Below are 26,149 nucleotides of genomic sequence, written 5' to 3'. Positions count from 1 at the left end.
GTCACATAGAAGTGAATTATTTCCCTGTCAAAGTTGTTTGTGAGTGCAGGAATGTTTATGTTGGAGGGGACAGGTGATGGATATGAACTTAGAGTGGGTTGGATTTCTGTGTTTTATTGTTCTGTGCATTTGTGCATACGCGTGTGCATCTCTGTGTGTGTGTGTGTAGTACCACATCTTGTCATCCATATCATTACTGGCTTTTCTTTGAACATGGGAAGAAAATGAAACATGGGAAATATAATCAAAGGGTATTGAGGGCTGACTGGAATGCAATACATACCCTTGTATTCACACACACACACACACACACACACACACACACACACACACACACACACACACACACACACACACACACACACACACACACAGTGTAATCACATCTCCGGAATGAAGGATGTACGTGTGTCACTTATAACAGTAATTTATGCAGAGCCCTAATTGAAAATTGTTATCAAAATCAATTTGGCAGCCTTTAATAGGATGAGAGCAAAGAGGCTGCAAGAGAGTCAGTTCCCTGAGTGATACATTTGTTAGAAAGTGAAAGACAGTGATTGTGTGTGTGCATCTGTATGTGTCAGTCTGTAGCTGTGCTCTGCATATACCGTATCTGCACATTTGTGTGTGTGCGTGCGTGGCGGCGTGCGTGCGTGCGTGCGTGCGTCGCGGTGCGTGTAATCATGTCCAGGCAGGTTTTCACACTGGGTTTGTTTTTGATTCCTAAACAGAATTACCTCATAATGAAGAAAAACCCATTGTGACATGATTGGAGCTGACTAACCATCATTAAGTTCTCCCAATAGATCCATAATTATAATTGTTAATAATACTTGTTGGAAATACTAGACAAAGTATTGGATAAAATATACATGAAAGGAGTGAGTATATTCAGTGTCTGTGTGTGTGTGTTTGTCTCCACTCACAGTAGGAGCAGCCATAGACTTCTATGCGCAGACCAATCCGTCCCTCCTCGCTCCAGTCCAGTGGGACAAGCCTCAGGAAACGTGCCACGATTCCCTGCTGCAGCTCATGGCGAACTGAGCTCTCCGAGTTGGAGTTCCCAGAGAAGGCCTGTGAACACACACACACACACACACACACACACACACACACACACACACACACACACACACACACACACACACACACACACACACACACACAATGAAATTAAATACATCAAAGCCACAAGCCTGCAGTCTAACAAGCAGCTTCGGGACTAGGAGCAAGATTATTTGTTCCACTCACCACATCCTCCCCTAAAGGTGCAAACTCACAAAACATACACAATAATTATGAGTCTACATATCTAATATGCCCGCCATAAGACAATCTAACTGCAGGGGATTTGAAAAGGAAATTGCATATTGTATTCAGCCTCGAAGTGGATGTAAGAAAATCCTGTTCACATCGTCCCTTATTTAGGCTGATTTCTCGGGCTTGTGACTGATGAGGTTTGTAGTTCCTTGTCATATTGGCACTGCGTTCTACACATTCAGATAGTGCAGTTTCTGAAATCTCAGTCTCAAGAAAACACTATACTGTATTTTTTTTTTTTTTGCTTTGTGTAAAATCACATCAAAATTCCTTACATGCACCTTTAAAGAACAACGTTTAACTCTAAGAATTCCTGCTTTGTCTGGAGCAACAGCATAGCAGCAGTTCACCAAATAATTCATAGTCAGCTAACAACAAAAAGGCAGCAACAAAAAAGTGGTATGGATCTGAAGACACAAGGCTACAGTATATTTGCTAATTTGTCAGTTCTTTGTCAGAAATGTAATGGCAGTGGAACACTAAAAGAACAACATTAACAGTACGGGGGCCACTCTTAAAGCCTTCAGCAAAGGTAAAGTTTAACTCCCTGGGATTCATTCTTGTTGTGATGTGATTATGACTTTCTCTTAATTTCTGCATTGCTGTAATATTAAACTGACCTACTGGGTAAAGCAATGGCATAGGTAAATCTTGTTAGAGAGGGCTAACTGAATATATAAATGTAGCATGTATGTATTTTTGTTCACACAGTAGAAATAAGAGCTTAGCAGAAAGCTAGAGTACCTTCTGCCCCAACATAGAGGGGTATTGGAGGGGCATTTTTTAGGCTCTCTCCACAGTTTTAGCAGTCCAAATTGATCCAGACCTTCTTCTGTCACTGTTTGGAATTATTACTGAGGGGATACGGGTGCCTACTGTGGGCCATACAGTAGTTTCCTTTACTAACCTTCTTGCATGCTGCCTGATACTTTTGAGGTGGAAGAATGCTGCCCCGCCCTCAGTCTTCCACTGGATAAGGGATGTGTTGTCTAACCTGAAGCTTGAAAAATCTGATCTGATGTTCGCTACAGGGCTCTGAAAAGTGTGGAGATCTTTTTTGACCTTTATGATAAAACCTCCACACTAGTACAGGAATACATTTTCCAATTATCATGTCATGACCCTTTGTACACACCTCGGTGTGACTCTTGACGTTCCGGGACTGGACGTGCTGCCTCTGTTTCACCGCTTATTGTGCCTTAACGACTTTTCATAACTCAACTTCACTGTGCAATACCAAGTGCCTTGCATTCTGTCTTTGCGTTGTTTACACTGTAATGTTTCTGCATATCACGTTGCACACTCCTCTATTAACCAGAGTCTTAATTTTATGGAGTGACAGCAGGGGTTGGGAATGTTGTTTTTTGTCGGGTTTTTTGTGTGTTTTAATTCTATGTACATTGTAAAATTCAATAAAAAGGAACTACGAGTACCGACAAAGTACTGTAAACAGAAAATGCACTGTTCAACACAACCCCTTCTTTCAACTCCTTTCTTCTCATTCTCTTTCCTCTTTCCTCCTCCCACTCAGTGTCTCTTCGATCACTTGACCTGGCACATGATGGGGAGAACCTCTAACCACCCGCTAATCCACCTCACCACAGTCCCTGAACTATTTTCACCTCTGTGCTTTCTCCTCTGAAACAAACATACACACCACCACCACTCTGTTCCCCATGCTTTCTTATACCCACATATACACAAAACAGTTAGCACGAACCATTTGGGAGAAGCATCATTAAAAGCCTAGCAGGTAACTAGACGAGAGCTAGACACTACACAGCCATGTGTTATTCTAGATAAGACATGAAGTGGGCAGGGCAGTGGATGAGTGTGGGGAGAAAAAGCTCTGTTTAGACAGTCTGCTTTGAGCTGACTCCTCAGCGACCCAGGCATGTGCCCCTGAAGATATGCTATCTAAAAAGGAGGAGATGGTCAAGAGTTCACACTAAGCTCAGAACCACTGAACTTCTACTATGGCTGGGGAGTGGACATGAGGTGAGCAGTGCTTCTATCTCCTCTGTGCCTTTCCCCCACTTTCATTTTTAATCTTTATTTATCCAGGAAAGGTTAACTGAGCGCACAAACACACAGACTTTTTTTTTTTATTAGCACCCTGCTTCAAATTCACACAGCTCCACATGACTCATCGGGGAGACTTCAGTATACTTTAACTGCAGCTTCTAGTCTCTGCAGGTGCACAGGTCCTAAAGATCTGGGTTGAGTGACTGCATATATGTCACCAGCCATTACAAAAGTTACATTTCTAGTTAATACAGGGTGCGTGCTGGCCATGTCACAATCAGAGAAGGGAAACAATTTGTCATGTCGACAGACAATTGAGTGGTTCCAAAAGGATTTGAATCATCAAATTCATGTTCATGAGCATATGGGATAGCTTAGTTTTGTGGGATTTCCCTGCATACCCAAAGTCAGATAAACTAATGAATGCATTTCTTATGTCTCTGCATGCAGTTTGAATATACTAGTGCTGTGCCCGTTGAAAACGGGCTGATTGCTTGTCCTGTGGTGTTGCTGCTTGTAGAATTTATCAAAACCAAAGTGTACCCCAAAATGACTTACAGAAGGACCCTGAACCACTTAATATGCAACTCCACTGTATAGCCTACTATCTATTGACTTAGTGTAGGCTATGTCTACATCAGAGGAAGACATAGGCACCGATACCGAAAATACCAGCCCCCAATGAGCACCCACGTGCCAGACTGCCAGTAGGCTACATTCATTTAAAATTAAACATTGCAATTGGTGCTAAGTTGAGCTTCTGTCATAATGTGATTGGTTATGTGCTGTCAGTCCCCTGCTCCATATCCTATCCACCAATCACAGCATCTCTTAGATGAAAACGCCTCCACCCCTCCCACAGTGCGTGCATGTGCGTTAGGTAATCAGAGTGAGAATTAAACAGACAAGATTTCGTGATCTTAGAATTATAAGGTTCTATCTACGTTTAGGGTAGTTCTGAGATATTGAGCATCAAAGTTTTTACATCCCAGCTATTTTGTGAGATTGAACCTTTTTATTTTATTAATAACTAACTAAGAAAATATTTTTTTACAAAAATAACACCACACAGGCATTAATAAACACCTAAGGGATCAGATTATGTCAAAAATTCAATTTCGGCCAAAAGTGGAGATAGAACCTTATAATTCTAAGCTCACGATTTGTTATTAAAAAAGCAAAGCTAATGATGCAAGTGCATCGACGACATCCACCACCAGTGCAGAGAGTTCTTAATTTCCCACGAAGCTGATCGCGGTGGATAGGCTACCCCAGATTTTTTTATTTTTTAAAGCCTAATTGGGTGGGGAGAAAGCTATGCCATAATCAGAAATATTATAAATATATATAGGCTATATAAAAGTAACAAATGTGTACAAAAGTTAGGCTGCAGTTACAAAATGCAACACGTCATGCGCGGAGTTTCCCCTCTACTTGCACGCATCACACCGGGCCTGCTGGGCTGAATAAACAAACAGCGCAGTTTACACGCTTCGCCCTTGTTGCATTATTCTAAACAGATTTCTGTAGTTCAGACAACTCGGAATTGTAGTTGAGAACGTCAGTTATAACGGCCCACGTGTTAAAAAAGTGTCGGTTTAAATCGGGCTCATAATTACAGTTAACGTGTCGTGTCGGGCTCGGACACAACGTGCTCGGGCTCGGGCTGGGTCGGGCTTGATTTTCTGGGCCGATCTAAGCTCTAGTGGTCAGTTAAACTTCTCATCTCCAATCCTATCTGTATTTGTGAGAAGTGGCGCTGTCCTGAGTAGAAACTTTACGGCTTTATTATCGATTTAATAGTGTGTTTGTATCCGCTGCTGTCTGTTTGCTAATGTTCTGAAATGCAAACATTTTTTGACTACTTTTTTTTTTTTTTTTAAAGGGCATGAGCGCGTGAGCACCCACGGAGGAAAACATAAATCGGCACCTATAAGACATTGTGCTTATATATTTACCTGACAGAGAACTTTGCAGAATCAGAATGTAATCACAAAATATCACAATTAAAATGTGGAGTAATCAGACATTAGCGTCACGGACTTAGCAGCTACCCACCCGGCCCGTGCGTTCATCAACCACCAGAACCGGTGTGTGTGTGTGTGTGTGTGTGTGTGTGTGTGTGTGTGTGTGTGTGTGCGCGCGCAGAGAGAGAGAGAAAGAGAGAAAGAGAGGGAGAGAGAGAGAGAGAGAGAGAGAGAGAAAAAAAAAAAAGAGAGAGAGAGAGAGAAAAAAACACACACACACACACACACACACACTGTACAGATACGTCTGGCTTTATAAGATAGATAGCCTGCCTACAAGTGACATCACGCTCTGTCTGCACTTGTTGTAGCTGGTTGTGCTTTGCCATAGATATATACACGGTGCTTTGCATGTGTGGGATTCTGAAACGGCCTTAAATTCGTGAATTGTCGTTTGTTTATTCAAAAGCCAAAGTAGTGCTACTTTGCACACATTTTAGCTGCCAAAGCTCCGCTGCTCTCTCTCTTGTCTTTGCTCCTGCTCACTGCTCACTCATTGAGCAGAGGGGGAGGGGCCAGCGGCTAGAGCGGTAAAAGCTAATGTGTGCTTCTTTTACCTGTATATTTAAGGATAACTTTTGCATTTCTTATCCAAACAACGCCAAACTTGGCACTGCACTTACTCGTGCCCATAGCAAGACACCTGTCAAGTTTCGGACTAACGGTTCGAGAGATATGCGCTTAACACCCACACAGACAGACAGACAGACAGACACACACACACACACACACACACACACACACACACACACACACACACACACAGAAAGACGTTCCTGGAATTATAGATAGATAGACAGATAGAAGATAGATGTCCAATGGTGAGTTAGGGTTTCCTAAGTCCATGGATCTTTGTGAGATCAAATGGCAACTCTACTCAAGTGCAGGAAAACATTCCAGTAGAGAGACAACTAGTGTAATTCCACTAAAACAATTTATACACAAATACATTTTATTAATATTCAATTAATTTCCGGTTTACGGTGCACTTTTGACCAAAACTTAAGACGAGGCTATAAGGTGCAGTGCCCTCAGAGCTGCAGTTGAGCTAATACACGTTCAGTTTAACATACCTTCAAATTGCATGCTAACACATAAAACAAGCATCTGAAAGAAGAAAAAGTGGTTAAAAAATGTTCTCAAAACTAAAATTTTCTTTTAACCACTGAAGCTAGCGCCAAACGTTGGAGCTGTTGGTACTTTTCTCAGATATTCTCTCCAAAACTCATCTCTCTTTTCTCTTTCCCTGTCAAATCTCTTAAATCCTCCTTCATATCTTGTGCTCTCTATTGCATATTCATCCTTCCCTATACTGTTTCGAAAATGCCTGTGGTCCTGGCTCAGGATTTGAAGTACAAAAAGCACAAATGCATCAATCTGCATGCATGCACACAGGGAGTGAAGATACACACGACCACCCGCACACCATCTTGACTTTTAAAACCTTTCGGCAGCGTTAAAACCTAATATCCCCCATAAGCTCATTTCATAGTTCTAAACTCAAAATGCATATCTACTGAGGATTTGGCTGACTGCATGCAGAAGCCTTTACTTCTTTTTGTCCAGCCGATACTCTCCTTTCCTTGCCCGTCAAGGTATAAGAGATAGAAAGGGTTACAAAGAGAGGGAAAAAAACCATTTTTCGGCTCCACCCAAAAGCTCCATCCCCGTTTTTCCGGCTTCCTTCTTTTATTTCTCTATTGTGTTCATCCCGCTATTCTGCACTTATCTGTGCTTGGCTGAATGAACAGCTCAATCCAAAGTCATTACTATGCAGAGTGGATGGTAGAAGGTAGAAGGTAGGATAGGGAAGAAAGGAGGAGGAGGATGAAGACGAGGAAAAGTTGTGGATGCTGAACACCTCTCAAAAGTCTGCTTAGTCAACCATTTAATTCCCTCTCCTCCAAAGTCAAATCATTAACCAGCAAACCAATGAGTAATTGGGAATTTGTGTGTGTGTGTGTCACTTCATTTTGTGTGTATGTGTAACTGTTTATGTCGGTGTATGGGTGTGTAAGCGTCAGGCAACTTAAGAGCTTAGACACTTTGACGTTTTGTTTAATCAAGAACTGAGGTAATTTACATCAACAAAGGCCATAAAGTGCCTGAGGCAACTTTGAGATTTTACTCACTGTATGTGTGTGTGTGTGTGTGTGTGTGTGTGTGTGTGTGTGTGTGTGTGCTTTTATGGATAGGTGTGTTTCTCTCCACAAGTTTAAGCCTAAAATTGATGTATACTTATACTTTATCTGTCAAACTACTTTTAAAAATTTACTTTAGTATTCCATGAAGAAAAGAAAAATATTTGGGAATCCTTAGTAGATTCAAAGAGAAACATATTTACTCCTATTTTTTGTACTCCTGTGAGGATATGCATGCAGTTACAAAATATTAAAAACTGAACATGGTGCTTTAAAAGTTATAAATAGCAAAGTTAGTAAAGAAAACCTTGGATGATAATCAAAACAGCACAGAGCTGTCATATAATTTAGGCAACCCACGAGATCAGTGGAGGAAAAGCAATGAGAGGAAACTTGGAAAACAAAAATAATGAGGGAAGCTGAGAGCCAGCCAGTGTCCTTGTTGGGCATTTGGGGTCGCTGTCATTCAAAAACAACAAACCAATCATTTTATTACAGCTGGTCAACACATACACCCTGTGGTCTTCTCCCTCTCTCACACACACACACACACACACACACACACACACACACACACACACACACACACACACACACACACACACACACACACACACACACACACGGACACAGATCACTTGCCATGTAAACAAGATTCACATGCATGTTGGCATGCTTGTGCCCATACACAAACCCAGGCATTCATACACACAGCATATACAGTCATTATCTACTTGCTCAGCTGCTCTCCCTCCTTCCTACACCTCAGTAACCCTCAGTAAGTTACCCTTTCTCCTTGGCAGCATGTTTTTCATTTACTGAATGTGCATCTGTCATTTCTGTCTGTGTGTCAGTGAATATCTATTTGTATGTGTGTGAGTGTGTGTCTGTGTTTGTGTGTCTCTGTTTTGACAGCCAGAGACAGGCCTTTCCAGGGAACAGATCTCCAGATACTGAGAAACAACAAGTGAAAGCTATTTTCTGGTGTTTGCTTGTTGCTGCTGGACGCTTTGTTAGACCAGACCAGAGTAAGGGCCATTGTGTGTGCACGTGTGTGTGCTCCTTCCTAACAGAGGCAGGGGAAATCAGTCCAGCTTGGTCTGGTCTTTTGTTTTTATCGACAAGTAAACAGGACAAAACAGAAGGGCCATAGAGAAATTTGTGTTTCTGTGAAGCCCTGTGGGTGGTTGCGTTTGCGTGAGTATGTGCCTCTACTGTGCCAAGACAGGACGAACTGTAGTAATGCTAAATTTAAGTCATGAATCTTTTAAATGTTTTAATAATCTTGTGTTTTTATTAAGAAGTGTAGGGACACATCACTGCGACTGTGTGTGAATGCCTACAACACAGGCTTATTTGAGAAAAACAGAAAGTCTGTTAGTAGAGCTACACGGACGTGTGGCCAATTACATGATGTTTTCAGAGAGAACCCTAATGTAACTCTTACATGTTACACCAACCTCATACACTGCTGTGATCAAATCAAGTCTCCCACTACAAAATAGAGCCACAGCACTTGTCCCAATAGACAAGTTAGCTCCTCTGTGTGGACATCTTCCTCCGCCCTCTTTCCAACAAACTAAAGCAGTGAATGAATCCCAAAAGTGGAAAATGTTCTAATTTAAATATGGGACTGTGGCTCCCATGGGCAGCTTTTTGTTGTTTATGTCCCTTGCCTGAAACAATATGTCTGTGAAATATAGCAAAATGGGAACAGGCCTTATTGAACACAAAAAGCTGTCTCAATGGGAGAGATTCTTCATCTCCTCTGGCTAACCACTTCTTGACACTTGTTCACAGAATACAAATTCTGGGCTACACAGTCAATCAAGCCTCCCACTAGGAGTGGAGACCACAACCAAGTTCTGCTGCAGGCAGAAGCTAAATGGGCTTTTTATCTGGGTCTACGGCTCCAGATGGGCTGAATGAGGAACTTCACCTGTGCTGTATCCTGTAACGGTTTGTCAATGTCGACTATCATTTGTTTTTGTTCTTTTGTATAATTCTGATTGGCTGCTCTCCCTCTTCCTGACAATTCCTTGTTTTTAATAAACATATAATCCAAAAATATGTTATTTCTTTAACGTAAGAGATGTTCATTGTATAATGTTTATCTTCCTCAGTTTTATTTGTATTCAGTAGCTTTTGATATTATTGATATATTATTGTCTACTCCTGTTTTGCTGCATCTTTTCCTACAGTCCTCCATTTGAGGAAGAACACGGAGCTTGAACTGCTCAACACATTAGCATGTTTCATAATAACCAGTTACTGTATTATGTCCATCTTTTGCTCTGTGCATGTTTGTTGTTTCTCTGCATCAAATACTTTGATGCTTATTTCAAATTTTTTGTGCAAGCTCATTGTGTCCGATGTTCTTTCTGAAGCTGGTACATTATTATAACCCTTTGTATCTGTCAGAGAAATGTGCCGCAGCGTTACCATTCTGTGCAGTCTCTCATTAACTGCTCTCACCTGCTAAAAGGAGCTCCCATAGAGCTGGTGACAAAGATAACTGGAATCCTTTTCTTTGCTTCACATACATTATTAGCTGAAAAATGAGGAACACTTACTGCAAATACTTTTCTATACATTTTCATTTTGGAGAATTAATAACTGCGGAGTAATCGTAAGAACGAAAGGCCTATGCACAAATTAGGAAACATTTAAGCATCACACCATCATCAGTATTTCCCCGTCTAACTTCACTAAATCGTCATTGGTATATTCATATAATATTCCTCTGCACTGAATTCAATGTTTTACACACACACACACACACACACACACAGGGGGAAAGAATAGAGCTTTAAGAGCCCATTACTCAGGCTGTGAACATTTGGCACCTTCTCTGCCCTCTGCTCACCAGGGACCAACACATTGATGGAGTGAAGTCTGCCTCCCTGGCTCGGCTATAAAACCTCACAGACCACATGGATCTATGTTGCCGTGTTTATGTGTGTGCATACGTGTGCACTAACAACTAACAACTCATTATTTTTGAGTGTATGTGTGTGTTTTACATGATGCTTGAGGGGGCCAGCATTTTCACACTTATTCACGTTTGACTCCTCAAGAATCATTTGGAAAGATGCAGGTTCTATTCGGCAAAATTAGTCAGACAGATGCCACTCATCAACAACAGTCTCGTGGACCAAATAAAACCTTCTTTTTAAATTGTTTATTAGGGCACCACCTGTGCACTGTTAAAATAAAATGGGTACCATAAACCTTTTGTTAACACTCATAAAACACTGAGACAGTTCAGTCCATACCATGGGAAATGTGTTTTTGACTCAACTTTTCATGTCTTGTCCACTACCACAAGTACAATGACCATGACATTGCTATTAACATTTAATAGCAGCCACTTATGTTGTACCACAAGAGACTTCTGTGACTCACTGGGAAGTGTCTTCACTATCTATTTTAATTCATCATCTTCGTTATTCACACTCATCAATTTTTAATTTCCATACAACTCTTATCTGGAATGGTGTGAAGTGACATTAAAGAGGCTGACGTTCAAGTCCTGTGAAGTCACTGCAGCGGATTAAGATATAGAGCCGAAAGTTAGAAGAGACTTTTAAATCAATGTAGATAAAAAAAAAAGCCATACAAGTCATATCCATGACTGTGAGCAATGTGTTCCTCTGTGGTCTGATTAGTTAAATTCAAACAGTTTGGACTTTAATGCTGGATGTAATCATTAATTTACAATGGCCAACGGCAATTGGTCAGCAGTAGTCATTGAGTGAATGTGTGTGTGTGTGGAGCACATCGCTTTGGACAGGCGCTGCTGGAAGACAACTGTGCAGGAAGGAGCTGTGCGCCAGGAAATGGAACTCAACCGTGTCGCAGAGACAAAGCGACAGCACCGCAAGGGAAAAAGAGAAAAAGGCTCCTCTACCACTCACCACCTCCACTTTTCCCTGCCCACACTGCACCAAAATATGTTGCTCACGGATCGGCCTGTACAGCCATCTGAAGATACACTAGAAGACAACCCTACGGCGAGGACAGTCATACTGTGTGTGTGTGTGTGTGTGTGTGTGTGTGTGTGTGTGTGTGTGTGTGTGTGTTTGTTTTAATGCATGTGGGTGCTCGGTTGCCTCTTTTAGCAATGTATGTGCTGGGTCAATGTGAGTCATGATCAAAACAGGATGATAATATCTATTAATCTATTAAACACACATCCAACTGAATGCTAAACCTCTTAAAGATCTTGCATTAATATAAAATGAGTGTACCTCATTTCCTGTGACATAAATAATCTCCTTTGATCCCCTCTCCAATCCTTCTTATCAGCTGGTACCAGTTGCTGTTTGGGTGGTAGCTATGCATCGTCTCCATCTGCGATTTGACTCATTGCATAGCATCTTGGATGCCACTGGATTGAGTTCAACAATGCATGTTTGAATGTACTGTGCCTCTACACGTTACATTTTGTATTAAATGCTTAATAACAGAGAAAACAGGCATTCAAGTAGACTTTGACTGAACAACAATGGCTGTTTGTTTCTCACAGTGTCATTGATGTGAAGCACCACTTAGATAGAACCACTAATGCTGTGCATGTGGTCAACTTCAAACCATAGCAAGAGTATGAAGGTTTGAGTGGAATATAGGGCTGGTTGAATTGATTTTAAGATGAGTTATTGAAAGGCTATCATTATCCAAACATTAAAGGCTTTTCATAACAGCAGTGGCATTGGATATGGTTGCTGCTAGATTGAGCAGCTATAATTAGAGCAAAGAAATTAGTCAAATATTTCTGTTTACATAATATCTCCCCTTCTCCTACTCCTGATACTATCGCAGCGAAGCCAACACTTCATTCTATCTCCGACTCAAACAAACATGATTTTTAGTCAGAAGCTTCACAAGGAAAGGAAAATATTCCATGCAGATTCACGTCTACAAGTGAGGCATTTGGTCCTTCGTAACACAGGGGTCTCCCCAGGATATTCGGGTATGTTGGAGGTATGTGCCTAAGTGCATTCCAATATAGTGTGTGTAATTCATGCTAAAATTGCACAAAAACCAGCTGTTGGGTCTTCCAGTAGCCCAGTAGTTACTGAAAGATGGTAGTGTGTCTTTGTAACCAAATGGCCCTCAGAAACACTTGAAACTAGTTTGTTGTTATACATATATGTTTTACCCTTATACAGTTATACATATAAAATAAATAATATATATAATATAATAAAATCTTAATAAGCAATATATTTTGAGCACTCTGTTTTTACACTAACTAATTTTATTCATGTTTCTATGCTTTGGTGTTGTCTTTCTTGTCCCTTGCACTAATGTACCCTTATTCCCTCCTAATGTAAGCCCCTCTAGATAAAAGTGTCAGCCAAATACTTAAATGGAAATGGAAATGACGAGGCACTTGATGTCTGTATTTAATCAGATGCAAAAACATGGAGGGCAATTTAACTGGTAAAAATCACTCAAGTTTAAAAAGACAGCACTGCACTTTTATTCCTACTGTTGCTTTTCTTTCTCAGTACTGACTGGGAAATATCACAAATAAATAAATCAAGTAATTGTAATTTTTTTTTTTTAAAGTGAAAGCTAGAGGAGGGAGTTAAATACCTTTACTCCAGCATGAGTGCCGTTTGCAGGCTTTTGCAGGCCTGTCTCCAACGACAGTCAAATGGGAGTCTCCAAACTCAGGGTCTAAAACAATCTGTTCACCTTACGGTTTCTTCGCTAGCGATAGGAAAAAGCTCACAATATCAGTGTTTTTGGAAGAATCTAGTAGCTTGATATAATGCTGGAATCAGATATTTGGTGGTACTGTTTTACGAGGTGGAATACAGAGCTGTGGAGACACAACAGTATATGGAGGAGGAGGCGGCCACCACCAGAGCTTTGTTTCAATCGGAGCTGACAGAGAGGTCCTGTGTCTGGGGTGGCCTGCTCCGCGGCTGGTGACAGGTAGGATGTCTGTGCGGCAGATGCACACTGATGGAGACAACAACAAACTTTACTGTGTTCAGTTTACGTCCGCCGCCGAACGTCCACAGTATTCTGGCTTGTGTACAGCTCTCTGTAAGTTTAAAAAGATCTGCAAAATAACTAATTCCAGTGCGCCATTTGTTTTTGTGATCCTTACACAAAAAAATATGTCGTAAATGAACAAAAGCCTAAGCAAAGAGATATAATACTGGTCAGTTGGTTTGAGAAACAAATTCCCTGCCTGCCTTCTGTAAACACACCACCACCAGCAGCAGTGGTGGAATGTAACTAAGTACATTTACTCAAGTACTGAAGTAAGAACAAATTTGAGGTATTTGTACTTTACTTGAGTCTTTTCTTTTAATGCCACTTTCTATTATACTCCACTACATTTCAGAGAGAAATATTGTACTTTTTACTCCACTACATTCATCTGACAGCTTTAGTTACTAGTTACTTTTAAGGCTGGGTACCGAATTTAATACTTTTTAGGCACCGACCAAATTGCCTCTATAGTATTGAAAAATGCCCATTTTCAATACCTAAGGAGTGAATCTCATCAGAGTCAGTAAATGAATAAATACAAAGATTTGTGCCGTAATGTTGTAATTTCTTTTTGTTAAAATGGATTCTATAAAATTGGTATTGAAAAAAGTATTGCTTAAGAACCAGTATCAAAGTCACAGTATTGGTATCGGTACCTGTACAAAATCTTTTGTACGATACCCAACCCTAGTTACTTTACAAATTAGGAATATTGCACACAAAACACATGTCGTTTATAAAATACGATGTTTTATTATAAATTAAACTACCCAACAAGATATAGGCCTACGAGAACAGCTGAAATGATTAGATGATTAAACACAGAACTGTTTTGTTTCCAGTTTCTAAAATGTGAGGATTTTTGAGTACTGTCGCTTTTAATACTTTAAGTACATTTTCCTGATGACACTTAATTAACATTTTAAATTCAGGACATTTACTTGTAACAGAATATTTTTACAGTGTGGTCTTAGTACTTTTACTTAAGTAAAGGATCTGACTACTTCTTCCACCACTGACCAATTGAAATCCTTGTTGAAATAACCACAAAAGGAGTAGCGGTCTGGAAGGCACTGTGCACAAGGCATTCTAGTTGCTATAGGATATTTAGAGCTATAGGGAAATCTACAGCTTTTTGAAAATACTTCCACTACACAGGTGACCTAGATGGCTAGGTGACCAGCTGTGAAATTCCTCTTCCTAGGCTACTAAAACGCCAGAAAACAGAAGTGTTAATCCCACAACATGTGAAGATCCAAAGTAGCGATACCACTGTATGATACAGTATGTGTTAGATTAGTAATCCTGTCAAGAGTTTTGGGCAACTAGAAATCACTTGCCTTATGCTCTGTTTTTTTCAAGCATAGGCCAAAATGGCTCACAGGCCAGCTGACAAGATAACAAGGTCAGTAATATGTTTCCAAGCACAGAGGCTCGAAAAATTATTTGGGTCGTATGCCACTGTTAATCTCAAATATCCCTTTTCTCTATGCAATATATCTACTGTATCTAGCCGCTGACAGCAACAAAGTCACACACATGCAGAATTTGGATGCAATCTAACCCTGTGCTGTCTACACACCACATCAGGTAGAGGCACACGTAACATAACATAAATAAAGAGACATTTACAATAATACATTACGGAAAAGAAACCAGTCACATTGTGGCAGTTTTGGGCGGCAGGAATTTATGCCGTAGTCCAAAAACCAAAAACCACATATAGGGCTATTTTGTTTTAGTCCAGTGAGAAACCATCATTAACATGTCCCTGTCTGATCCTGTATCGGCTTAAGATTTGCGGCACTGGTTGTGCTAGTTTATTGGATACATACGTTACTGTCAACTGGTGTACATTCAGCTTCTCATCCACATTAATAAACATTAATCTGACAGTGGGAGACAGGGCCTGCTGGCATTATCTGAATAAGAGTTATGGTAAACAAGTGTGTAGAAGGAAAATGTGACTTTAAATGTTTGTTAAGTTAATTGAGTTTTAATGTGCAGTTAGACTGAGAATGTTTTTCTTTTCCTGTGTTTTCACAGAATTGACTACACTTCACATATAGCTTTAATGTTCCCACTGAGACACACATTAAATCATGATGCTGTAACTGTGTCACCAAAGTCTGAAACTTAAACTGACAAAAGACATTTAGATAATCAGTTGAATGGTTTCCAAGACCTTTCTAAGACACAGTTTCTGTCATTTTTTCTTTTGCTACTGTTTTATGAGTAATGGTTTTCAGAGGATGCTTAAGTATGTAAATCTGTAAATCTTTATGTTTTATTTATTGCCATCGTTGTCAAAGTGCAATTTAGCAAACAAAAAATAAATATTGGTAAAGTACCCACTGAAGTTAAACAAAGAAATAGGATATAGTTTTTTAGCGTTACACACCAAATCATATATATATATATATATATATATATATATATATATATATAACTTGTCATGACAAAAACCGAATGACACTTACTAAAAGAAGCGTTATGTCATAAACGTTTATGACGTGTTTATAATGTTCATGACCGTGTCGTGTCACTCTTATGTAGATACCTTCAAGTAAAGTTTAACCTACAGAACTAGTTAAAAACTCAACTCTCCATTTACTGTAATAGTTCAATGAGAACTCAATATGAAATTATCCATGCACAAATCCATTGCATCTTCCATTACAGTCAATGAGTGTTCCCCTGTACATATGAGTATTGTCTAACTGATTAATTAAAGTATGCAAGTATTGACAGTCTTTTAGGCATTGTCCTCTGATCGACCAGTTTTAATTATTGCAGTGATTCTTCAATGTCCTGTGACTCATCAGTGATACATTAGTGAGGCATTAAAAACATTACTTTTCACAAAACCAATACTGCAGTTGCCAGGCTTTTACCAATATCCTCCCCAGTGAATCACAGTCACAACAGTTAAGCTAGCATCGACATGGTCACTTTGACTGAAAGTTGCCCTCTCAGTTTGCCAGTGAAAGAGTGAAGTCATCAGTGTGGAGTAACGGCAGGTGGTGATTGGTGGCAAAATGTTCCTGAATAAAATCGTCATGCATAAGACTGCAGGACAGGTGGTTTTCTCTCTGGGGATCGCTGTGTGAACCTCATCCAGTGGTGAAAGGGATTGAGCCGAATGTGATTGAATGGGCTGAAACAGGGCCTGATGGTAGCTGTGTGCGTGTGTGTGTGTGTGTCTGTGTGTAACATTAAGTTGGCTTTAGCGCCCTACCATCCCAAACCATCCCTTTGATCAATAGCACTGATAGCTCCGATATTATCACCACATACACACACACACACGAACACATACACAAAAGGTCTATTTCTTAGCTTTAGTAGGAGTAGAAGTATGTGTGCATGCATATGTCTGTGCACTAATGTAGATTGTAGCAATCCCAAAGCCTCTTTGAAATAAGACAAGAGACAGAGAGAAACAAATGGCTCCAGTTTTGTTTTTTACTGCAGTGGGGGTTATTGATGGTATATGCCCAGCTTAAAATTATTGGCCCTGTATTTGTTTACATAAGCAATATTAAGCAATATTTTTGAATTACACTGACGATAAATTAAAAAAGCAATATATACGTCCTACATTGAGGCAAAACAGAAAAAAAAAGTTGGCAATAGTTACAAATACATCCAAGATGAATGTGTTTTGCAGTTTTTGCAGAAATATTGGAGGCAATACATCAGGGTTAATGCAGCACACAAAAACAACAGCTTAATTTACTTTCAACTGTAAGTGATCCATATTTGTCACTGCATCCAGGCTTACAGTACTAAAAGAAAGAATGATGATGACGCTATTCGGGGCTGAATGCAGAGATTAATATCATAGCAACAAACAAAAATGCACCCATAAGGAAACACACTGTGCGCATTTATGAAAACACACACGAACCAGAGCTTTTAATTCTGTGGCTGGTAAACAATATTCTTTAGATCTTCTCATACTGAAAGTGTGATGGTGCACATGAATCTTCATTGAGGCTCTATACCTTTTAGAGGACATGCCCACTGCCCGCACATTAGTTGACCAGTGTTTTCTTTCCATGTAAATGAGGTAAGTGTCAATTCAAAGATACTCTGCCTGGAATTATGCCTCTCAGTTAACACTTTGATAAACTTGTGTACCCTCAACAATCAACAAGCTGTGCCAATAAAATGCTTACTTTTATATTAAAAGGAATATTTCACCGCTGGAAAGCTGAATATATCTTTAAATTGGGTCACTTATGTAGTAGAAATGTGAAATTTTTTTTTAAATTGGTGCCTTCTAGGCCGAGAAAAGCCAGAAAATGTGTTTTGGTCTTATATGGATGAAAAACACCAAATCCCAGAATGCACCTGCTTCGTTGCTTTGAGTCCACTCCCAAGCCACGCCTACCGCTTGACAGACCGACAGAGGCATTCAACTCAACTCAAGCGTGTTTTATTTCAACCATATACATGAAACAACGTTTCATCGTGACTCAACGACATTATATAAAAACGACATACGAAACAGGCTACATTTAGTACACACACTTTATAGGCTCTGTAAAGTTCAGCTAACACATACTAGCATTAGCGCTTGGTGGGCTGTAAACACCGAGCATAAACACAGCCGTGAATTAGCGTGCAATGTAGAATGGTCGGCATTTAACAGTCACAAACTCCACCAGCAGTTAGCAGTTAAATGGATACAAATCACCACATTTTCGCCACTCGGTGTTAACACAGCCCACCTCTTTTACCTGGCGACAGAGCATCTCTGGCTTCGGAGGGCTAGCAGGCCTGGTAGCTGGACAGTCCAATACACTATTCAGGCATGTTTCCACAACAACAAAAACACAGCAGTCTCTCAACTCACGTTGGGAGTTTCGTTGAAGTTGGATGTAGTCCAGTTTGTGGTCTAAATGAGTGGACACTTGCAAGCAGGATCCGTAAAGTTCAGCTACGCGCTACTAGCATTGGTGTAGCTAAACACAGAGTATAAACACAGCCGTGAATTAGCGCGGAATGTCGAGATGGTCGGCATTTAACAGTCGCAAGCTCCACCAGCAGTTAGCAGTAGCTAGTTGGATTTTATTTCTACACCAGTTCGTTTAACACAGCCCACCTCCACGGGCGGCGAGGCAGCCTGGTAGCTGGATAGTCCCGGTTCCGGTACACTGTTGTTCAGGCATGTTTCCACAACAACAAAAACACAGCAGTCACTGAAATCACGTTGGGAGTTTCGTTGAAGGAGGATGTAGTCCAGCTTGTTGTTTAATGAGCGAACACTTGCAAGCAGGATGGATGGGACAGGTGGACAGCTAGCGTTAGCTTTCCACCTAGCCGATGAGGATGTCCCCTAGCCGGCTAGCGGGCGAGCACCGCTGGTCTCCGTGCGAGGCGAGCTTCAGCGTGAGTTCCGGTATTGCGTCTGTAATAACGTTTCCTGCATATTCTCCGATCTGTACCGATGTATCCCGGTGGTACACACGTCCGGTAGTTTGAATGCAGATAATTGTTGTAAATGTTTTCTGCTGAAAACCGAGAGCCTGTTTAGCGAAGATTCAAGATGGCTGACAGTCGTTTCATTCGAATACCTCGGCCCAGACTCGGCAGTCCAACCCCTGTGGGCGTGTTGAAAACATGCAAGTAGATCCTACTACTGGCTGTAGTCCTTGCCTCTGGCCCAAAAATCTTCCAATGACGCAAAAATCTTCATTTTACGTCATCGGAAGATTTTTTCCAGGCCCCAAATGCAGAGATCTCTCGTCTCAGGGGGACATGAGGGAGGGAGGCACGGTCATTCAGAAATCCTATCGGGTTTCTACTGATACAAAGCTGAATGCTAAATCGGTGAAGTATCCCTTTAAAATATTAGGCTTTAGCATGTTAATGTCATGACTAGACCATCAGTTGTGTCAGTGTGGCTGCTGAGAGGGCAAGGATTGGACTCCACCTCCATTTAATAACACTGGCAGGAAAGACAATTTACCTGTCAGTGTATCCTAAACCCAGATTAGTAAAAGTGCATCTCCTGCACTGGAGACGTGTTTAACAACGCATTATGTAATAACAACTCATTATATAATAAAATGTCAAAATGTAATACATTTTCACTTTATTATGTAATAATCTGCCGCATTATGTAATAATCTGCCGCATTTTGTAATAAAAACCCTGAACGCAATATGTAATAAATTTCTCCGCACTGTTCTTACAAAATGCGGTGGTTGGACTTTTTTTTCATGAAAATGTAATAATATGGTGCATTATGTAATAACCAACCGAAATGGATTTCTTTATTCATATTTTTTTATAACATTGTTATGTTTATTTTATGAATTCTAGCACGAATCATGGTGACTCAAAATTAATTTAGAGTCAATGGCATGCTATATAATATATATGATATTGTTGGCATGGTAGACATTTCTCTTCTCCATGTCAACAATTCTAGACTTCAAAGTGACTGGTCTCCCAGCACACAATAATGTCTGTCAATCATGGCTTAGACAGTACAGATCCCTTTTCTTCCACAGTCTCACTGCAGCATTTTGTTGCGTTCTTGAACGCTCGGGAAACATCAAACTCTTTAATTTCTTAACTATGACATTGTAGATATCCTCTGACATTAATTGCTGTTTTCCAACCCCATACACAAGACCCAAAGGGTACAGGTCACAATAATGGTTACTTGCAGACCTGTCGAGAACACTAGTCAATTTAAGTATTGTAAATTTTCTTTAAACCTCACAAAAAGGTCAATAAATCAGTCTATGAACTTGGAAATTTGCTCTGAACTATTAAGATGAATAAATTCATATGGTTATAAACAGAGTGACGCAAAACATGTTTCTGTCAGAAACTCAACTTGTGTTGTAATTGATGAGCACATGGCTGTTAACATAAAGGTTTAAGTTTTTGTAATATTTTTTATATTTAAACTTTTCATGACGGTGTGTGTGCGCAACACAGTCTCACGGCAGTTCGTAAAATGGTTACGTAATTTAATCTATTTGATTCGTTTACACAAACATGTTTATCTTGTTTTTATTGTGATGGTCAGCACGTATACCAACAATTGCATAGCTGTATACAGCGGAACGGGTTGGGTTTAGGAGAAGAACAGGACGGTTGGGTTTAGGAAAACAATAATGGTACGCGGGACAACAACGGGAAAGTTGGATTTAGGAAAAGAATGGGACGGTTGGGTTTAGGAAAAGAAGAAAGCGACGGTTGGGTTTAGGAAACGTGACACGCGGGACATGATCCCCGGTCTCCTGGGCGAAAATCCTGTGTTCCACCACCCCAACCAACCTCCCTATACGTATTTTCGGTCTTTCATACTCCTCGCTACCGTAGTCGCTCTGAATGCTACGTCATCTTCTCATTGAGAATCGTGCTGTGATCACAAAAGATGCTTCCCATTGAAAAACGTGCTGACCATCACGAAAAAAACTAGATAAATGTATTTGTGTACACAAATCAAATAGATTAAATTACGTGACCATTTCACGAACTGCTGTGAGACTGGGTTGGTGTGCATGCCTGTGAGTGTGTGTGTGTGTGCTGTGAGGGCCTGACTCGGGGCAGAATATTTCACTCCATTAAGCTCACCGTACCCCTATGTATGTGTATAGTGAAAAAAGTAAAAGTTGTGATGAAAAGCAGTAGGCCTATGCAAATTCCCTGATCCTGATGAAGACAAACAGCGCGTCTTGAAGGAAAATTTGTGGGAGGAGTTGCTTGAGATGCGTGTGGGAGAATGTCTGTAGGTGTGTAAATATTTCAATTTCTGTAAATCTAAATCCGGCTTTGAAGATTAATAACATTTAACATTAAACTAGTTTTGTGTGGAAGGCTTTTTAATTTTTGATCTTCAAACCTTCCCAAAATTATACCCCGCTATACGGTTTTACCATCGGGTAATACCTATTTCTACTTCAACTGTAACCACTTTATTTTAGTTTCTCACATAACACTACATTTTACGAGGTTAAGATTACATCAAACTAATCACCATGAAGTTACCTTCGCCAAAGACAAATTTTTACTGAACAACACTTGAAGACATCACAATCTAACTCAATACAAACTATGTTCCAAACGAAGGAAACAAACTAAATCACTGCATGTCATTTTCTTGTAAAGTATTTCAATCTGTATTCTTATATTTAAGATGCTATACACAATGAAGCAGCAGTTGCATTTTTTTGTGGAACAACTCGTTTGCCATCTTTTCTTTCTAATGATCACTTCTGAGAAGAGGCTGTCAGGTGACTATGAGTGCATCTAAATAGTGAGTCCTTTGTTGACAGGTTCTTTATTTGATCAGTTAGGCTCAGATAATTTAAAGGAACACGCCGACTTATTGGGAATTTAGCTTATTCACCGTAACCCCCAGAGTTAGACAAGGCGATACATACCCTTCTCATCTCAGTGCGTGCTGTAAAGCTGTCTGACGGCTCCAGCGGCATCAGCCCATCACAGAACAGGCAGGTGAATGGTTCCAGTAATCCTACTGCTCCAAATAAGTGACAAAAAGATGTAAACATGTTCCTATTTACTCTTGTGATTTGTAAGAGTCACAGCGTCAGGCGTGTACAAAAACAAGGTCACATGAGACACAGCCATCTTCTAACCGTAAACAAACCGGAACTATATTCTCAGGGGGAAGAATATAGTACTTGGGCGGAGTGATATGCTCGCGGCACAAGCCTGTCTGAGAATATAGTTCCCGGTTTGTTTACGGTTAGCGGCGTCCCGTCATGTTACGTTGTTTTCGTATGTGACTCTACAAATCACAACATGTAAAAAATATGTAGCGTATTTTGCTATCTAATCCGAGCAGTAGGCTAGTTGGAACCAGTTACCTGCAGGATCTGTGCTAGGCTATGCTAATGCTGGAGCCGTAAGACAGCGTTACAGCACGCACTGAGATGAGAAGGGTATGTATCGACTTGTCTTTCTCTGGGGGTTACGGTGAATAAGCTAAATTCCCAATAAGTCGGCGTGTTCCTTTAAAGGTTTGGTCATTAGCCTACTTTAACATCTTCAAACACCAGGCTTTTGGGCTGCTGCTGACACAGCGCCCCACCTAATATGCAGCTGAGCTTATGTAAGCTTTATGAATGGACAGTATGAATTGTCTAAACCGTTAACATGGGAACCTAAATGAAAAAAATACTACATTTCTTTGATAAACATAGGCTACTATCGTTGCGTCACCCTGACTAATGCTAGAATTCATAAAATAAACATGCCAATGTTATAAAAAACGAATGAAGACATCAATGTTGGTTGGTAATTACATAATGCACCATATAATTACATTTTCGTGAAAAAAATGCAACAACCGTGTTTTGTAAGAACCGCTGCATTATATAATAATTTATTATAAAATGCAGATAAATTTATAACATATTGAGTTCAGTGTTTTTATTACAAAATGCGGCAGATTTTTACATAATGCGGGTGTTATAACATAATGAAGTGAAAATGTATTACATTTTGACATTTTATTACATAATGCGTTGTCCTTACATAATGCATTGTTAAAACATGTAACTCCTTGATTATTATAATTTTTTTTGCATCTTGGAAAATAAAGTTCTTATTGGATTCACTTCACTTAACATTCTGGATGTAGTGATTTTTCAGAAACAGGTCAACAGGATCAACTTCTGTCCATTCTATCTGCTTATGTTGCATGCAGCAATACAGTATGTCCTTGATGTTGTTTTGTCTGCATTTATATATCTTGTTTGTTAAATCTGATACATTTACATCATATTGATGTTAATTAATGTGTGTTGACAATTACCAATAAAGTAATGCCAAGTAGAGTTTATACAGTAGACCTAATGCTCTTCTAGCAGATGAGCATCAGATGGACTTAGAAACTAAAAATACATATCCTGTCTCCAATAGTGCAGATAAACAAGCAATCAGCCTCCCCACTTTACTTCCATGTTTTAGATTTATGCTGACTAGCTATGCTTGCACATTATTCATGACAGGGCTATCCTATTCTTCTCCTGTCCTCTTACTGAAAGCCTGTCTGTCATCACCTGTCACCTTTCACCATACAGCAACAGTGAATCGTGTGGGCCATTAGCCAATTAGCTAATGATTACAGATTGTCAGATGGCCCATTTAAGTGCTTGCTAACAGTGCAGTGACGGAGATCTGTTGATTTGGAAAAAGAGATGTATGGTAAACGATAAAGCCACAGAGAGATCACATCAATACAATGTCAAGGGATAAAGTGCTAATAGCTCATTCCCACATGCTGTTATTCTTTATTTTCCATCTAGAACTCCTCATTGCTTGAATAAAGTCTGTGGTTGACATATTACATTTGGTAAGAACTGAGCTAATTAATTGATGAATATTTATGTAAAACACGCTGTTGCTCTCCCACACATGGTTTTCTGCTCTGAGTTATGTGAGGGTGAAAAGGGAGCTTCACATTTTATTGATAATGACAAAAAAAACCAGTGTCATTTCATTTCCTCTTCTATCATAATACAAATATCTGCCTTCTTACCAATCCTTTAAAACATATATGTGTAGTTACAGAACCACATATTTTTCCAGAACAATGTGTTTTTACTATAACTATGTTATGCTAACAACTTTGGATATTGTTATCTACAATTATCACACAACAATATAAAAAAATCCAACTACAGAGCTTTGTCTCTGATGCTCTTACTGTTTGTAGTACCTATCTGATAGCCTGTGGCCATGGTTTACATGTGCACTCACACACACACACACACACACACACACACACACACACACCTTATTCACTCACCCAAATGTTGCCGTCTTGGTGATATGGTTTCCAGTTCCTTCCTGTGTCACTGTAGAGGAGACGATACCGCGTTGTCCAATCTGAGCTGCTGTAGCGGCCCTGCGTTGCTATGGCGCTCACCTGCTTTCTGGAACCCAGATCCACCTGTAGCCACTGGTAATGGTCACTGTCCAGAGGTGACCATCCACCAGCACCTGCAGAGGTAGTGACATTTTATAATGAGTGGAAAGTCAAAGGTTGTCTTCAAATATCTTATATGCCTTTAACTGTATCTTTCTGTCTGTGGAGTAAAATGGCTGGGACTTGGTCTAATTAAAAGTAACCAATAGCAGGAAATGTTTTTTTTCATGCAGGCTGAGTTGCTGCTGTTCAGGGCAGACCAGCTCTCGTGTTCAAGACAGACAGAAAAGCAGCATGGTCCCACCATAATGATGTTTTACAAAGAGAATGTGGAGTTACACAGTTGTAGTCCTTCCTATTATTAATGGTCAGTGTCCAGCAGAGAGCAGCCCAGACATTTGCTCCAAGACAGGCACTGTTAAACTCCTTTTTTAATATTGGTATGCAATACATACTGTAATATGGGATTTTTTTTAAATGCTGGAAGTCCACTGTCACCCACATAACTACAGATATGTTTAGCTACAGCTCAGAGATGCAACTGGCCAATAATGAAAGCCACATTTACAATTAATGAGCACAACATTACAACTATGTTACTGATGATTTATATTTATATTATCAAGTACTTACACTGAGTAAAATAGGAATGAGACATTGCTTGAATATGTAAATAAGTAAAAAAGTGACTTCCACAACAACTTTTTTTGCATTTAGTTTAGAATATTGTCATTTATATATATATATATATATATATATATATATATATATATATATATATATATATACACACACACATATATACAAAAAAAACAGCTCTGAAGTTGAATGTTTAATATATCCTATACAGGGTAGGTGCACTGAAGTTGGAAATCATTCTACCAAGGTAAACTTTTTCTTTGAAGAAAATTACTATTACTGAAAAAAATGAAAGGAGAGCAATTCAATGCTATTTTCCCATGGCTAAAGTGTCGACTGTGGGAATAGATGGCTGTGTTTGTATCATAATCCTCTCAGTGACAGTCTGCGTCCTTCTGCCAGCCTCAGACCTCAGGGCTCTGCCTTCATTGCCAGACTCATGTGTCCTCCAAAAGTTGCCCCTCTTCACACCTCCAGGTGTGTACCTGAGGCGGAGGCTGAACTCCCCTGAACCTCGCAGGTTAAATGAGCCTTAGGTTAAATGTTGCAGAAACAAAAGAGCAAGGCAACTCCTCGACAGAAAAGAAAGAAAAATGGACATGATCCCACTGACTTGATTCCATCTGCCATTCAAAAGTAAAAGAAAAGGCGTGATGCCAATATGGTATGTGGGCTGTGAGAGCAGCCAAACCAGTGTGAGAAATACAAGAAAAAATGCATGCATGTGCATAAAACAGATGTAGAGACTAGAGCAAACAAACAAACAGCTGAGCCTGTGATAGAATGTGACTGTGAAATGATTATCGGGAAGAGTGGGAGGTGGATGGACAGCGAACTGGCCATGTCACGGCCGTCTTCTTTGATTCTCTGTGATGGATTTTTTTTTTTTTTTTAAAGGACACAAACACAGATAAAGTGACTGGCTGAAAGCACAAGTAAAGGAGAATGACTGATTTAAAAATGACAGGGAGAGAGAGAGAACAGAACCATGGGCAAAGTGAGAGAAAGGGAGATAGTAAGACCAAAAAAAGTACAAGAGAGTGGGAGAGGAGCACCAAGCG

The 26,149-nt window shown here is 40.0% G+C and overlaps 1 protein-coding gene across 2 annotated transcripts in view; it reads right to left on the bottom strand.

Moving 5' to 3' along the window:
• cntnap2a (contactin associated protein 2a) overlaps positions 1-26,149 on the bottom strand; it is a 404,761-nt gene that overhangs the window by 188,593 nt on the left and 190,019 nt on the right. For both annotated transcript variants that reach the window (XM_039790455.1, XM_039790456.1), the window contains exons 3-4: positions 24,330-24,523; positions 927-1,074 (exon numbers count right to left, since the gene is read on the bottom strand). In XM_039790455.1, the coding sequence (XP_039646389.1) occupies positions 927-1,074; positions 24,330-24,523 (342 nt within the window). The remainder of the gene's footprint in view (positions 1-926; positions 1,075-24,329; positions 24,524-26,149) is intronic.

This window comes from Perca fluviatilis, chromosome 22 (genome assembly GCF_010015445.1).
Source record: "Perca fluviatilis chromosome 22, GENO_Pfluv_1.0, whole genome shotgun sequence".
NCBI classification, from domain to species: Eukaryota; Metazoa; Chordata; class Actinopteri; order Perciformes; family Percidae; genus Perca; species Perca fluviatilis.
Note: the sequence above shows the minus strand (reverse complement) of the source record. Positions and strands in the feature narration are given on the sequence as shown.